Genomic DNA, 13,274 nt, shown 5'->3' on the forward strand with positions numbered 1-13,274 from the left:
TAGCCGTGTGATTCAACCAGTATACTGTGATTGTGTACTTATATTGCACTTGCTCTTTCTTTGTTGAGTACAAAACATTTTAAGGAGACTACTGATAGACTCATCTAGGAGGTAAGTGATCAATCGAATTCAAGTGTGAGTCAGTTCTTTCACGCTTCCATGAATTCTCCTTTTGTTTAGTCCATGTCATTCGGACTTAGATTAGTAGTCTAGATCTTCAGTTATTTTATCTTTCGGGGTTGCACCCCTTTTTCTTTAGACTTATAAATTTGTGAGAGTTTTGGTACACTGACTTTCAGATTTTAGAGAGTATTTTGATAATCATTGTTAGACTTTTGGAGTTTATAGGAACTCTACTTTATTTTTGCATTTAAGTCTTCTCTGTATCCTTAAATGTTTAGCTTTGGGTTAGCTAATTTATAGTAATGGTTCTTCCATCGGAAGATTAATGAAGGTGTTAATCACGACGGTCTGAATCGTAAGATAAGATTACTTGCTATTACATTTATGGGAAAAAGCTCAAATATGCCATTGAACTTTCATAAAAGGCTCATTTATGCTATCAGCAAAAGTTTGGCTCATCTATGCCATCACTCTTCAAGAAAAAACTCATTCATGCCATTATTTTTTAAAGATTGTTTTGCAAAACTATTTTTGACAGGTGACCAATTATAATTCGGCCACGTTATCAATTTTGTTAATATAAAAAATCCAAAAATTTTATTCAGAATTTTGATTTTTTTATTTAAAAAATTTATGAGTGGCCAATTATAATTCGGCCACGTCATCATTTTATTTAATAAAAATATCAAAAAAAATAAGAATTCAATTTTTTTAAGAATTATGATGTTTTTATTTAAAAAATTGATGACGTGGCCGAATTATAATTGGTCACGTGTCAAAAATGATTTTGCAAAACCATCGTTAAAAAATAATGACGTGAATGAGTCTTTTCTTTAACGGTAATATCATATGAGCCAAACTTTTAACTGATGGCATAAATGAGTATTTTCAGAAAGTTCGATGACATATTTGAGTTTTTTCCCTACATTTATTTGATACATAAATTTTGTTATGGACCATTGTCAGTGATGCTTGCAGGCAAAATATATTTTTTATACCATAATTAAGTTTTTAAAATAAAATGGTTATATCAATAATATTAACATTCAAATTAGTGAGTGTATGCTTTTTTGGTAGTATAGAAGATATATATTTTATAAGAATTGTTTTCAGATGTTTTTTGTTTTTTTTTCTTTTTCTCTTGGACAATACATTTTATAATTTGTTTAAAATTGATGAAATGATTATTTCTAACCGTGCAAAACGCGACAAATCCAGTAGCATTGGTTATATGACACATAAAATAAAACTTCCTTTCAATACTTATTACAACCTTGTATGTGAACATGTCTCAAAACCACAAAAGAGCTAGTGTAACGGGTGATCAGTTAGGGCACTGAATGCAATAAGAATAACCTTTTAATTTGGATCCAAATTTCCATAAAGTGAGTTGGGGAAGAGAGAATCGAAGATGGCGGATGAAATTATGAAAATGTATCCGGAAGATGTAATGATGTATATACTTACAAGGATTCAAGTGAAATCTCTTTTACGACTCAAATGTGTCTCAAAGACATGGTTTTCTCTAATAAACTCATCAACTTTTATTCATTTTCATCTCAATCGAACCACAACTACTAAAGATGAACTAATTCTATTCAAACGATCCTTCAGAGAAGGACCCGACGAATATCGAAGTATCATGTCTTTTCTATTTGATGTTGATGAACAAATTGATCATACGGCTATTTTTCCAGATCTAGTTGTACCATATCTCACCACAACTAGTTCTTGTATGTTTCATAGGCTATTAGGTCCTTGCAATGGTTTGATTGTTTTGACTGATTCGGGATTTGTGGTTCTATTTAACCCGACAACTAGAAATTATAGGCTACTTGAAGCAGACACATACATTTGTCCATTCGGTTTCTATCAGGACAATTCGGGGGTCGGGTTTGGTTTTGACTGGATTGTCAATAATTATAAGATTGTTAGTGTTTCTGAAATTATTGGTGATCCTCCTTTCTATGATTTTCATTTTAGAAAGTGGAAAGTGGATGTTTATGATTTGATTGCTGATTCTTGGAGAGATGTAAATAATATTAATCAACAGATGCCAAAGATGCATTGGTATGCTTGTTCCGAGTTGTATTTCAAGGGAGCCGTTCATTGGATTGCAAGTGACGATGCAATATTTGTAGTTCTTTGTTTTGACATCTCTACTGAGATTTTCCGCAGTATACTGATGCCTGATGGTTGTGATTACTTCGATGGCAAGTGTTACGGAATTGTAATCTTACATGACTTCCTAACATTGGTTTGTTATCCTGATCCTGGGAATGATATTCAGCCAGGAAAAGAATCAACAGACGTCTGGTTATTGAAAGAGTACGGTATAAATAAATCATGGGTTAAGAAATATTCATTTACAGCTCATCCAATTGAATCCCCATTAATAATTTGGAGGGATCATGTCTTGTTTCTTCAAACTCAATCTGGAGTTTTGATTTCGGGTGATCTTCATACTCAACAAGTGAAGGAATATAACCATTTACAAGGTTTTCCCAGAAGTTTGAGAATTGCAATTTACAAAGAGAGCTTGACACCAATTCCAAAACGAAGCCAGCTTTGTCAACCAACATCAAACGTATAATTAACAAGATATAACGCTTTAGTTTTATAATTGAGCAAACACCTACATATATATAATTATTATTATTTCTCTATACTAATACTATTAACTATAATTACTTTTTTATTTCAATTATTCCTCAACATTTTCGCTTTGCAACTTCAATTAATCATTTTCTTTCTATTTTGTTTAACTTGATACCACTTCATGTTTACCCTTAAATTTTGTACAACTGAATTTTGTGTTATGACCTGTATTAAGGTTAGTCAAAGTATACAAAAATAGAAAGAAGATGAAATAGAAAGAAAAATATTTTTAATCCGAGTCTACAAAAATTATTGTGTCTCCTTAAGAAATTTAATTCTCTCATTGTACTCGAGATTCCACATTAATTTCTCTCAAGATAAAACGGATTAACCTGTTAAAGAAGTAATAGTACATCAAACTTCAATAAATTCAGTGAACGTAAGAACAATAATTGCCACACACAGACCCAGTCGAACGACACTTTTTGTTTATGAGAGAAAATGTATGTAGAGAAGTAAAAATTTTCAGTGTTTGAAAAACGAAAAATGACTTCCTTTTTATAGTCATTTTGAGCAAGAAATGTGTATGTTCTAACACATCTGTTCAGGTCCATTTTTTTGTAGAAGGTTGTGTCTTTTTGGAAAGATAGAAAGTTGAAGCCTAGGCCGAGCGAGCAACGACGACGCAAGGAAGCATCTTCTTCTTAACCCTTTAAGAAGAATAGGATTTGTTTCCTAATATAAGGACAACAATTTTCTTTCTTTTAACGATATGGGAGAAATGACTTTTCATTTGAACTTTGCAAATGACTTTTCATTTTCCCTCCAAATTGGCTCCCTCACTTTTCCATTTTTCTCTTCTCTTTTCCCATTCACATTTTGCTAAACCCAACAATTTGTCAACACGGTTCAAAGATACACAGATTAGGATGACCAAATGATAATAATCTTAACATTAAATTTTTGGATAATAACAATGGAACAAAAGAAAGTAGAATAATGACCACAGTAAATGAATAATTGCTTATGTCGTGTTTGATTTCATGCATTAAAAATAAGATATATTACATAATTTCTAAAAAAAAAAAATTTGTCTATAGTTTATATCCTAATTTTATTTAACTAAGAGAAGACGTTGTGGTGCATAAAAAAATAACTTAACTAATTCAATTCAATTCAATTTTTCAAATTTAAAGAGAAAAGCATTTTAAAGGAGTCACCACTTTATTTTAGTAAAAACTAGGAAAACAATTATATAATGTCTACGAAATCAATAGATTCTACGTAAGAGTTCAAGTTAATCCAAAGGGAAGGAGTTAGACATCCTTCAAAAATCATAATTGTTGGTCTCAACTGAATTCATTTTTTCAAAATTGAGAAAGAAATAAAACAATATATAAGTAAAACAAACATGAGATATACACCAGTAATAAAACAAAACAGTAATATAAAAAATGGCATAAGATTTGTCTAAAATTGATAATATACACAATAATGAATAAAAATTATAATTTGAATTTCATCCAATTAGCTTCAATGGGAAATGATTTTGGGGGTAAGTGTAAAGGCACTTAATAAAAGTATTTGTAATGAATAAATATTAACTAAAACAAACGAAAGAAATTTATGACTAAATAAGTAAATAAAACATGTCTTATATACATGGCAGACCTTGCAAATTAACCAACGGTATTTTTTTTATCTGTTGATCATAACTTAAAATATGTATAAACTTAAACTAAATATTCATCTTTTAAAATGGAGAGGCCTCTAAAATTGATGAAATAACTTTTTCATTGACCCATTTTCAAAATTGTATTAATAATTTAACAAAATAATTAAAATAATAAATTATCTAAAATGTGACTAATTAAACCTTAAAGTGGTTTTGCAAATATTTTCCACTAAGCACGTGAATACTTATCATCACACAAAAATTGCAAGAGTAACAAAAGATAGTGTCATCAAATTTACAGCTCAACAATAATAACATATTAAGATAATAAAGTTAGAAGCAACATCGACCAATTATTAACCGTAGGAAGCAACAAGCAATATTTATTTATTACAGTGATAAAAACTAATAATAATAAAAAGATAAACTAATAACAACCAAACAACAGTGACTTAATTAAAAAACAAAGGGTCATTACAAGATATGACTACTAGAAGGGCAACTAGAAGGAATGAGGGTGGCAATGTTGATCAAGGAGCTCCTCCTATTGACCCGTTGTCTGAGAAAATGTAACAATTTGGGCAGTTTAAGTCAACTTTTCAAGTGTTAGCTCAAGCCGTGACAACCCAAGTCAGTAGAGAGTTGGTAGTCCCCATGAATGTGATGCTTCAATATTGTGTATCTTTGATATTTCGTGATCAACGATACTAATCTACAATTTGAGTGTCTACGAATCGAAGCTAGCAAAATCCAACCAAGGGTTGGGGTCGTGTTTGAAGGGAGTGGTTGTGAAAGTAGTATCTACTTAGAACTCTGTTCTAAATAGTAATAGTTCAGGAGATTTTCAAATATTGAAACAAAATAAGCTTAATTTGTGATACCAAAGTGCCAAATATCAAGAATGAGTTTTTGTAACAAGTAGTAAAACAACAAAAACAAATGAGAAATCAAGCATAGGAGAGAGGTTTTGGGGTGTGACTGCAATATATGTTGACGCAAACTAATGGGTACATGCTTTTGATAGTAAAATTTTCAAGGGAATGGTGACTAGGCTAAGCTTTAGGTGAAAGGAAATTCCCTCTCGGGCAACTTATGCCATATCAAATGGATTCATCTCGGACACCCACCCGTCTAAAGTAACCAGCCTACGCCTTACCCACACCTTACCCACACCCTAACCATTAATAAAGGGTGCTTGGATATGGGACTTTTATTCACGACTTTTCTTTTCTTTTTCTTTTTCTTTTTCTCTTTTCTTTTTATTCTTTTTTGGTATGGCGGACTTTCATTTCTCTGCAATACCATGGGTTTGCTAGACTTCTTCTTTCACTTCTTGACTTCTTCTTTCCCTTCTCACCACACCCTCGACTCAGGTTTTTGGCCTATTTTGGCTATTTACTTATATCACATCTCAAAAATAATTATAGGTAGTGGATAACGTAAGTTTTAAGTTTCATCAAGGTTTTTCCAAGGAAGAGGTAAGGCTCAAAGGGTGTTCAAAATACTTTCATATAGTCATGGGTAAGCCATAAAAGAGGTATATGTCAAAGTTGGCTTACACCCTTAAAAATTGCCTAAGATCATTTCAAGAGGATACCTTTCTAAATTAATCAGACTAACAGGGCAAATTCTAGGTTTATTCATGCAAAGTTCAAGGTAAGATCATCACACAAGACAATGTCACTTAAGTCAAACAAGAAAAAACACTTTTGCTAGTGTGCAATGGTCATTACCAAAGAGTGAGTTCGATAATTGACTAATCACAACGAGATGCAAAGAGTTCACATATTGCCTATGTAACTTCATCCGTTAACGTTGTAGCCACACATTCATGTTTGTTTGATTGAATGCACTTTTCAAGTCATCAGTGTTGATAGAAATTGAGACTTAAATTTGTACAAGAACAACCACTTTCAACACAAGAGGTGGCAAAATTTTGAAAAGTAAAATTTTTTCCGCAGGATCAAAATTATTATGAAAATAGGACCCAAAAGATATTCATCAGCTCAAACATTTGCGAAAGCAATTTTAAAAGTCAATATATAAACATTCAACCCAAATATATATTAAAAAACATAATTATTGAACACAACAAAATCAAAACTAGGTGATCCTCGCCATACCACAAAGAAAACCATTTGTCCTCAAATGAAAATAATGACAATATTCAAGATTTTGAGCAATATAAACAAAAAGGAACAAGTGAAAATGAGATAATGTTCATGAAGCTTCTTCACCCGTCGGGGTATGAGCGCTCAAAGTGTCTTCCCGAAACAAGACAACTTTTCCGAAAAGTGTTGCTACTCCGAGTTTCACCACTATTTTCAGCTACCCTCGCCTCAGTAGCGATATTAGCTTTAATTATCCTGTCTATATCATGACCTGCCGTAAAGGCATATATGACATTAACGAACCCTCGTGCCCATGAGGGCACATAAGGGTCGATAGGAATTCGTTGTTTAGCCATGGCTTCTTTGGTGTAGTTTCTGTCTGGGTAGCTCTGCTCTTTTTTCCTCATCTCTAAACTCTCATGCTCTAATGTGCCTAGGTGGATCATTTCTCCATGCGACTTTTGGTCTAGCCATTTACAAATACTTCGATGAAAAGTTATACTGTAATTTAGAAAGAGGGCTAGGGAGGTTCTAACTTTAGAGTCACTTCACCAAACTAATTTTAACTAGTTAATTCTGTTAGGGTCTTCACTAAAGAAATGTATAGATGATGGTGCAGACAAAAGAAGGAGAATAAATCTTTCGGCGAATTGACTAGAGCAATATGTAATTTGATTTGACCGTCAAAAGTTACAAATCAGCCAACACATAAGGTATTCAATTAAAGGCAAAATATTGACGTTAGGCAAACTGTCGAGCAGTTCGACGAGCTGCACTCAAATCACCAAAGGCTCCAACATGTCGATTTTCATTCCATTCTATCAAATTTGACCCCGCCAACCCCCTATAATGTGACTCTATCCTTTTCAACATCAATTTTTAACAAAGAAACAGAGCAATTCTGCCATCCCAACACATAACTGTTTAGCTCAAAATACAATAGAATGAAATTTTACCAACTAAGCACAAACTATTGAGTAATAATCAACAGTAAATGCCATCCCATCAACCTAGAGACTTTAAATTTTTTTGGGCACTATTAATCATTACCTCAATGAGTAAAAATTTCAATAAAATAACTCCAGAGTTCGATTCCTAACCTTTGGTGTTGAATTAAACTTTAATGGTGTGGTAGGCAGCAATGCAATCCAAATTCAAGCACAATTCGACATGTAAAATACTATAGAGTGCAATAAATAAAATAACTAGAGTTCAAATTATTTTTCAGCTGTAAGGGACCAATAACCACTGGATTTACACTTTTAGCGATTTAAATTTCTTTTGCTAATGACCCATTTTCTTGTAGTGTAATAATATCAATATCATCGTTACTTGAATAACATGTCAGTACACAATGGTCAACATAATATTCATAAGTTGAAGGATTACAGTCTAAAATGATAAAACGATCATAATGTAGTCCAAACCATATAAAATATTATCTAGAGTTACTCTTACAACATTAAGATTAAAAACAAATCAAAACCACATCTGAAAGAACAAACACAAATATTAAGTTTCAGCGAATCTCGATGTATATAGGATGTCAAGCAGCATCAAAGAACGACCACCATGCAAGACTACTTTGCAAGTGCCTAGCCCTTTAACTTCTAATTTTGCATTATTTCCTACGTACATCCACCATGATTAAGCTAAAACTCGACGAAACTTCACAAACACTTCTCTCTATCGCCTCACCTGGTCGGTGGACTCTGATTCTAAAATCCATATAAGAGAAGATTCAATCAGTAAAGAAGTGCTAGAAACATATGCTACGCTTTGAGATGCAGTTATAAATGCTACCATTTTCAGCATAGTTAATTCACAAGAAAAATGCCCCAACATTTGGCAATTCTAGAACCTCCTTTTCCTCTTATATCTTTCTTGAAAAACCGTTTTCCTTTCTTTGAATTTTTCTTTTTCTTTTTCTTAGACGGTCCTTCTCCAAAATATTTTTCTTTTCCAATTTTTCTTGCGCTTGAAGTTTGTAGAGTTTGTACCACTTGACTCTGCCACAAAGGCATTAGAAGAAGCTTTAGTAGCACCAAGGTGCTTATCTTCAAGTTCAACATGGCGTGCAACATTATAAAAAGTTTTGATGCTATCATTATGGGTCAAGTTAACCATCAAATGTTCCCAATTATTGGGAAGACACCGAATCATTGCATGAACTTGTTACTCAACTGAAAGAAAATGGCCAACACAACTATCATATTTGATATCACCCTAAGGTGTTAATTGATATTCTGATCATGACACTTTTTGTAAGTGTCAAATTTGATAATCAACTGACGCAGCTGGGTTACAGACGAACCCCCATAGGTTTCTCGAAGATGTATAACATGAGAAATTGAGAATTTCTCACATTCATGTATGAGGGCATCAACTACAAAATTAACTATTATTCACCTGCAGTGAAATTAACTTTTTCCCAAGCTTTGTAAGCATCAAGATCCCTTATGTATTATGCATTATTATCCTCTTGTGGTTCACTCAAAACATGGTTTATACCTTCCAGAAAATTTTTCTCTCCTAGTACATACCATACTTTACGACTCCAGATGTCGTAATTTTCACCGTTACATTTTTTTACCTTTGTTTAAGTCAACAATGATACTTTTTAATTCCATGTCTGTAATGAGATATAATTAGACAAGATTTTTTAATCAATTATGCATGTGACATACACATATAAGCAAATCAATTCTCATAAAGGTTTCATATTTAAATGTAAAATTGAAAAGACACATAAGCATCCATTTATCATCTACAAATTAAATATTTAACTTCCTAATGTGTACACAAATTTATTTTAGACTATGATCTCAAATATCTGCACGTTTAATAATCAAATACCATATGACATTGTGCAATAGAATAATAATCCACTTATCCAAAGAAGAAGAGGATACAACTCAAATATTCTTATTTAACGAACAATCAAAGATGTTCACTACAAAGTTTTATACAGAAAAACAAAAACAAAATACCAAAAAGATAGTATGTTGTGAAGTTCTACCCAATAAACTCCTATTTTTACTATGTACGCCCATAATTTTTCATTATCCCCCAATTTCGATATCAATTTCATTCAGTTCGTTCTTCCAGTATTCTGACAAGGAACGATATAAAACATCATATCCTTCCCTCTCTATAAGTAAAATATAACTTTCATTAAGCTTTTAAAATAAAGGTTTTGAGGAAGTCTATTAAACATTCAACATGATCCATCTTCAAAGACTTAAACCTTCTTAGATCTTTTTATCTTTTCCTTTTGAATGATCCTTTCATTCCTTAACAGATTGTGTCGCTCCTTTGGGACACCAATCTGTACGATTTCTCACCCTCGAAAACATGTCTTACAGAGGGTTGATCTTATACCTCGTCCTTTGCTCGACTTTGAGAACTCCCACTTGGAATAGTTTAAGTACATTCACATTCACTCATATCTAAAATGGAAACAAAATGGAAACATGGTTAAAACTATTTAATGCGATAACATATTTGACAAATTTCTCATAAAAGACAAGCAACTATATAAGGAATATAAGGACTAAAAAAAATAAAAATGACCAATAAGATCTGAAAAGATATTCTTTTTCCAATCCTAAATAGAACACAAATGTCATTCCAAAAAAAATCTAAATAAAAGTTTTTGGTTTGTTTTAGTCCAACTTAAAAATTAACATCTCGCTCATTTTAAGTATGTTTTTCTATTATAATATATTTTCTGAAAGTTATAAATAAGAAATTCATAATTTATACACCCATATTCCAAATCACTACAAACAGAAGCATAATTTCTGGAAAAGCAGTAAAAAAGCAACCAACTTTCAAAAGTTCATATCTCACTTTATTTGAATTAATTTTTTATTATATTATATGTTTGGAAAGATAAAAAGGAGAAGATCATGAAAACATAAGTTTCAACCAAAACAATTAATATTTGGATTGCTACAAACATAAGCAATTTTTCAAAAAACAAATCAAAATTTCTTTGTTAGTATGAAAAAAGAATCTGATCTACAATATGAGTCAGAATCAAAGGATTTTGAATCCTATATACCACAAGATCAATCTACATTCAAACATCCTAAAAATTCTTAACCTCTACCGATTTTTCTATTCAATGTTTTCTTTTTTTAAGAAAATTCTTTTCAACTAACATAGTGAATACACAAGGAAGCAACTCATAATTACAAAATTAACGATGGCTCTGATACCAATGAAGAAATTTTCAATTGAAAACAACAAAAAGATGTGTACCATGTAACTTGTAGCGGAAATATTTGTTGTTGATTTTTATTTTTTTAAAAATTGCTTTGAATCACTCTTTGAATCTCAAAGAAACAAAGATCGATATTTCTTCACAAACTAAAATTGTTCTTTGAGTATTGATTGATTTATCTAAGAAACTCACTTCTCTATTTTTTAACTGATCGCTAGTTTTTTCTCTTTCTCTGTTTCTCACATTTTCCTCTCCACCTTTTTCTCATTCCACATTTGAAAGTTACTTTAACTAGTATTCTTCTAAGGGGAGGTTGAACAGTTACGTTGTACTTGTTCATCAATATCCTTTCAAAACGAATTATCGATATAGGTAAGTAATTGATTGGATAGGACATGAAATAGATTGAGTCGAGTAGGTCCACATGGGCGACCCACAATCCAAAATATACCATTGAGTCACAAGACTCTTTGAACTTCGGACAACACACCATGACCAAACAATTTTTGGAAAAAAATGATTCTTGACCAAAGTAATGAGTATCGGCTGAAACAAAAGGATTTGACATATTTTTTAACATAAAATTAGCCGATCTTCAAAAACACGACATGGGAGAAGGAACTTTCTAGAAATTTGCAGCGAAAAATTTAGATTTTGAGGAGCGAAGGTCAAAACTTTTTCAAAAATGCCGATACAGTTCAAATGACTCTTCTATCTATAGAGTGAGAAAGAGAGACTTTTGATGACATCACAAGAAGAAAAATATTATAGAAAATCCAAGGCTACTTAGGACAATCTAGGTAGAGTAAATGAGGGTAGAATAGGAAGTTCAAAAATTTAGGGGTCTTAGGGTATAAATTTTGAATTGACAAACAAATACGAGAGAGACACGTGGTACGACCTGTGTTGATATTAGGCATGTGTTTTGGAATGTTGGCGCAAACATGGATGCTGGTGTGTCTCTTACATTGAATGCGGAGTGTAAGAGAGGGATGTGGAAAATGAATTCTTCTTGAGCCATTGTTGGGTGAATTATAGTTGGGCTGACCACTTGTTTTGGTCCTTTTCTTTTCTTCTTTTAATATTTTTGGGCTTCTAACTTAATAACCAATTATATATATTATAAGATCAGAATTAAAAAACAATTAAATAAAAATATTAATATTATGATTTTCACTTATATAAAATATAGATACAAAAAATATGAAATTATAATTAATTAAATAGGTATATAACGAATAAGGCGTCAACCAATTCATTATTTAAGAAAAAGAAGTGCAAAAAGTTAGAACTGTAATTTCGATAATAAAACATATAGTTTAATTAGTAATTATAGAAATATGACAACGATAAAAATAATAGTGGCGTTAAATAGTTGTAGTAGTAAAAAGTAATTGCAGAAAAGTATAATTTGATATCTTATTAATTTAGAAGCTCAAAAACAAAAATTGAATGAAAGGAGGGTCAAAATGGGTGTCAACAACTTGTCCCTCTTTGACCAGAGAGGATGTAAGAGTTTAAGGGTAAAGAGCTTGACGAAGTAGCATATTTTGTCCCGACCATCAAATACGACATTGGAGGCAAGATGCAAGCATACAAAGTTTACCCATTTTTGAATTATGTTATAACTGGGTATGCTAAATGAGGAGAGTATTTGATAGTGAAGTTCGAGGGAGACCCTTAACCTCTATTGATGAGTTTAAATCTCTAACAAATTGCTCCAGTTCACTACTTCGAAATAGTTTCACGTTGTGCTAAAGCCCTGCATAAATCAAAATGTTATGCGGAATTCGAGATAATACGAGAAAATATAAACGCGAAAAACAAGACAACAGATTTACGTGGTTCACCAATAAATTGGCTACGTCCACGGGAAGAGGGAGAGCAGTTTTATTAAGGAGAGGCAAGAACAGAATTACAGAATAGGGTTTGCCATAGCGTCTATATATAGTGCTAAGCTACGCCCTAACAGGCTTGGGCCCAACATACAGAATTAACAGATAATTAAGGGCCCAATACAATAACATTGTATACCGTCGGGCCGGGGGCGTCTCCGCCCCCCCGGACCCCAGGCCAGGGGGCGCGTCGCCCCCCTGGACCCCCCGACTCGCTGACCGGGCAGCGAGACCCCCGTCCTTTCTGTTTGTAACGGGTCCGATTCAAGGCATTCAACACAAAATGGACAAGAAAAATACTATGCAATATTAAACATAAACAAGGTGCAATAAATACATGGAAATAATACCCCTCTTGGAGTAGGTTTATGAAAATGCGGTTCTGCAAGTCGAGAAGATTTAATAAGATAAAATCTTACAAAGTTTATTAGAAAAATAGTTTGAGGCTGATGATTCATGAAAGTGGTGCTTTTCAATGATGATGAATGAAAATGAGGCCTAAACCGAATACTTTATGGATATGAGGCTTTCAATCGAATGATATAATAATGAGTCTTTATAAGTCTGAAATTTTTTGAAAAGGAAGTTTTTTGAAAGCAGTGCATTGAGGTTAAGCATTTGTGCAATGCATTACTATGTTCAAA

General features: G+C 32.3%; 1 protein-coding gene across 1 annotated transcript; it reads left to right on the forward strand.

Annotated features, from left to right (window-relative positions):
* Positions 1 to 1,528: 1,528 nt before the first annotated feature.
* LOC107021485 (F-box/kelch-repeat protein At3g06240-like) lies at positions 1,529 to 2,768 on the forward strand. Its single transcript, XM_015222164.2, has one exon. The coding sequence runs from the start codon at positions 1,535 to 1,537 to the stop codon at positions 2,714 to 2,716; it is 1,182 nt and encodes a 393-aa protein (XP_015077650.1). The 5' UTR covers positions 1,529 to 1,534; the 3' UTR covers positions 2,717 to 2,768.
* The last annotated feature ends 10,506 nt before the right edge of the window (positions 2,769 to 13,274 follow it).

Source organism: Solanum pennellii, chromosome 1 (assembly GCF_001406875.1).
Source record: "Solanum pennellii chromosome 1, SPENNV200".
Taxonomy (NCBI): Eukaryota; Viridiplantae; Streptophyta; class Magnoliopsida; order Solanales; family Solanaceae; genus Solanum; species Solanum pennellii.

What these genes read in the sequence shown, in the direction of transcription:
- LOC107021485 (XM_015222164.2), top strand. Translation starts at nt 1,535, where the DNA reads ATGGCGGATGAAATTATGAAAATGTATCCGGAAGATGTAATGATGTAT.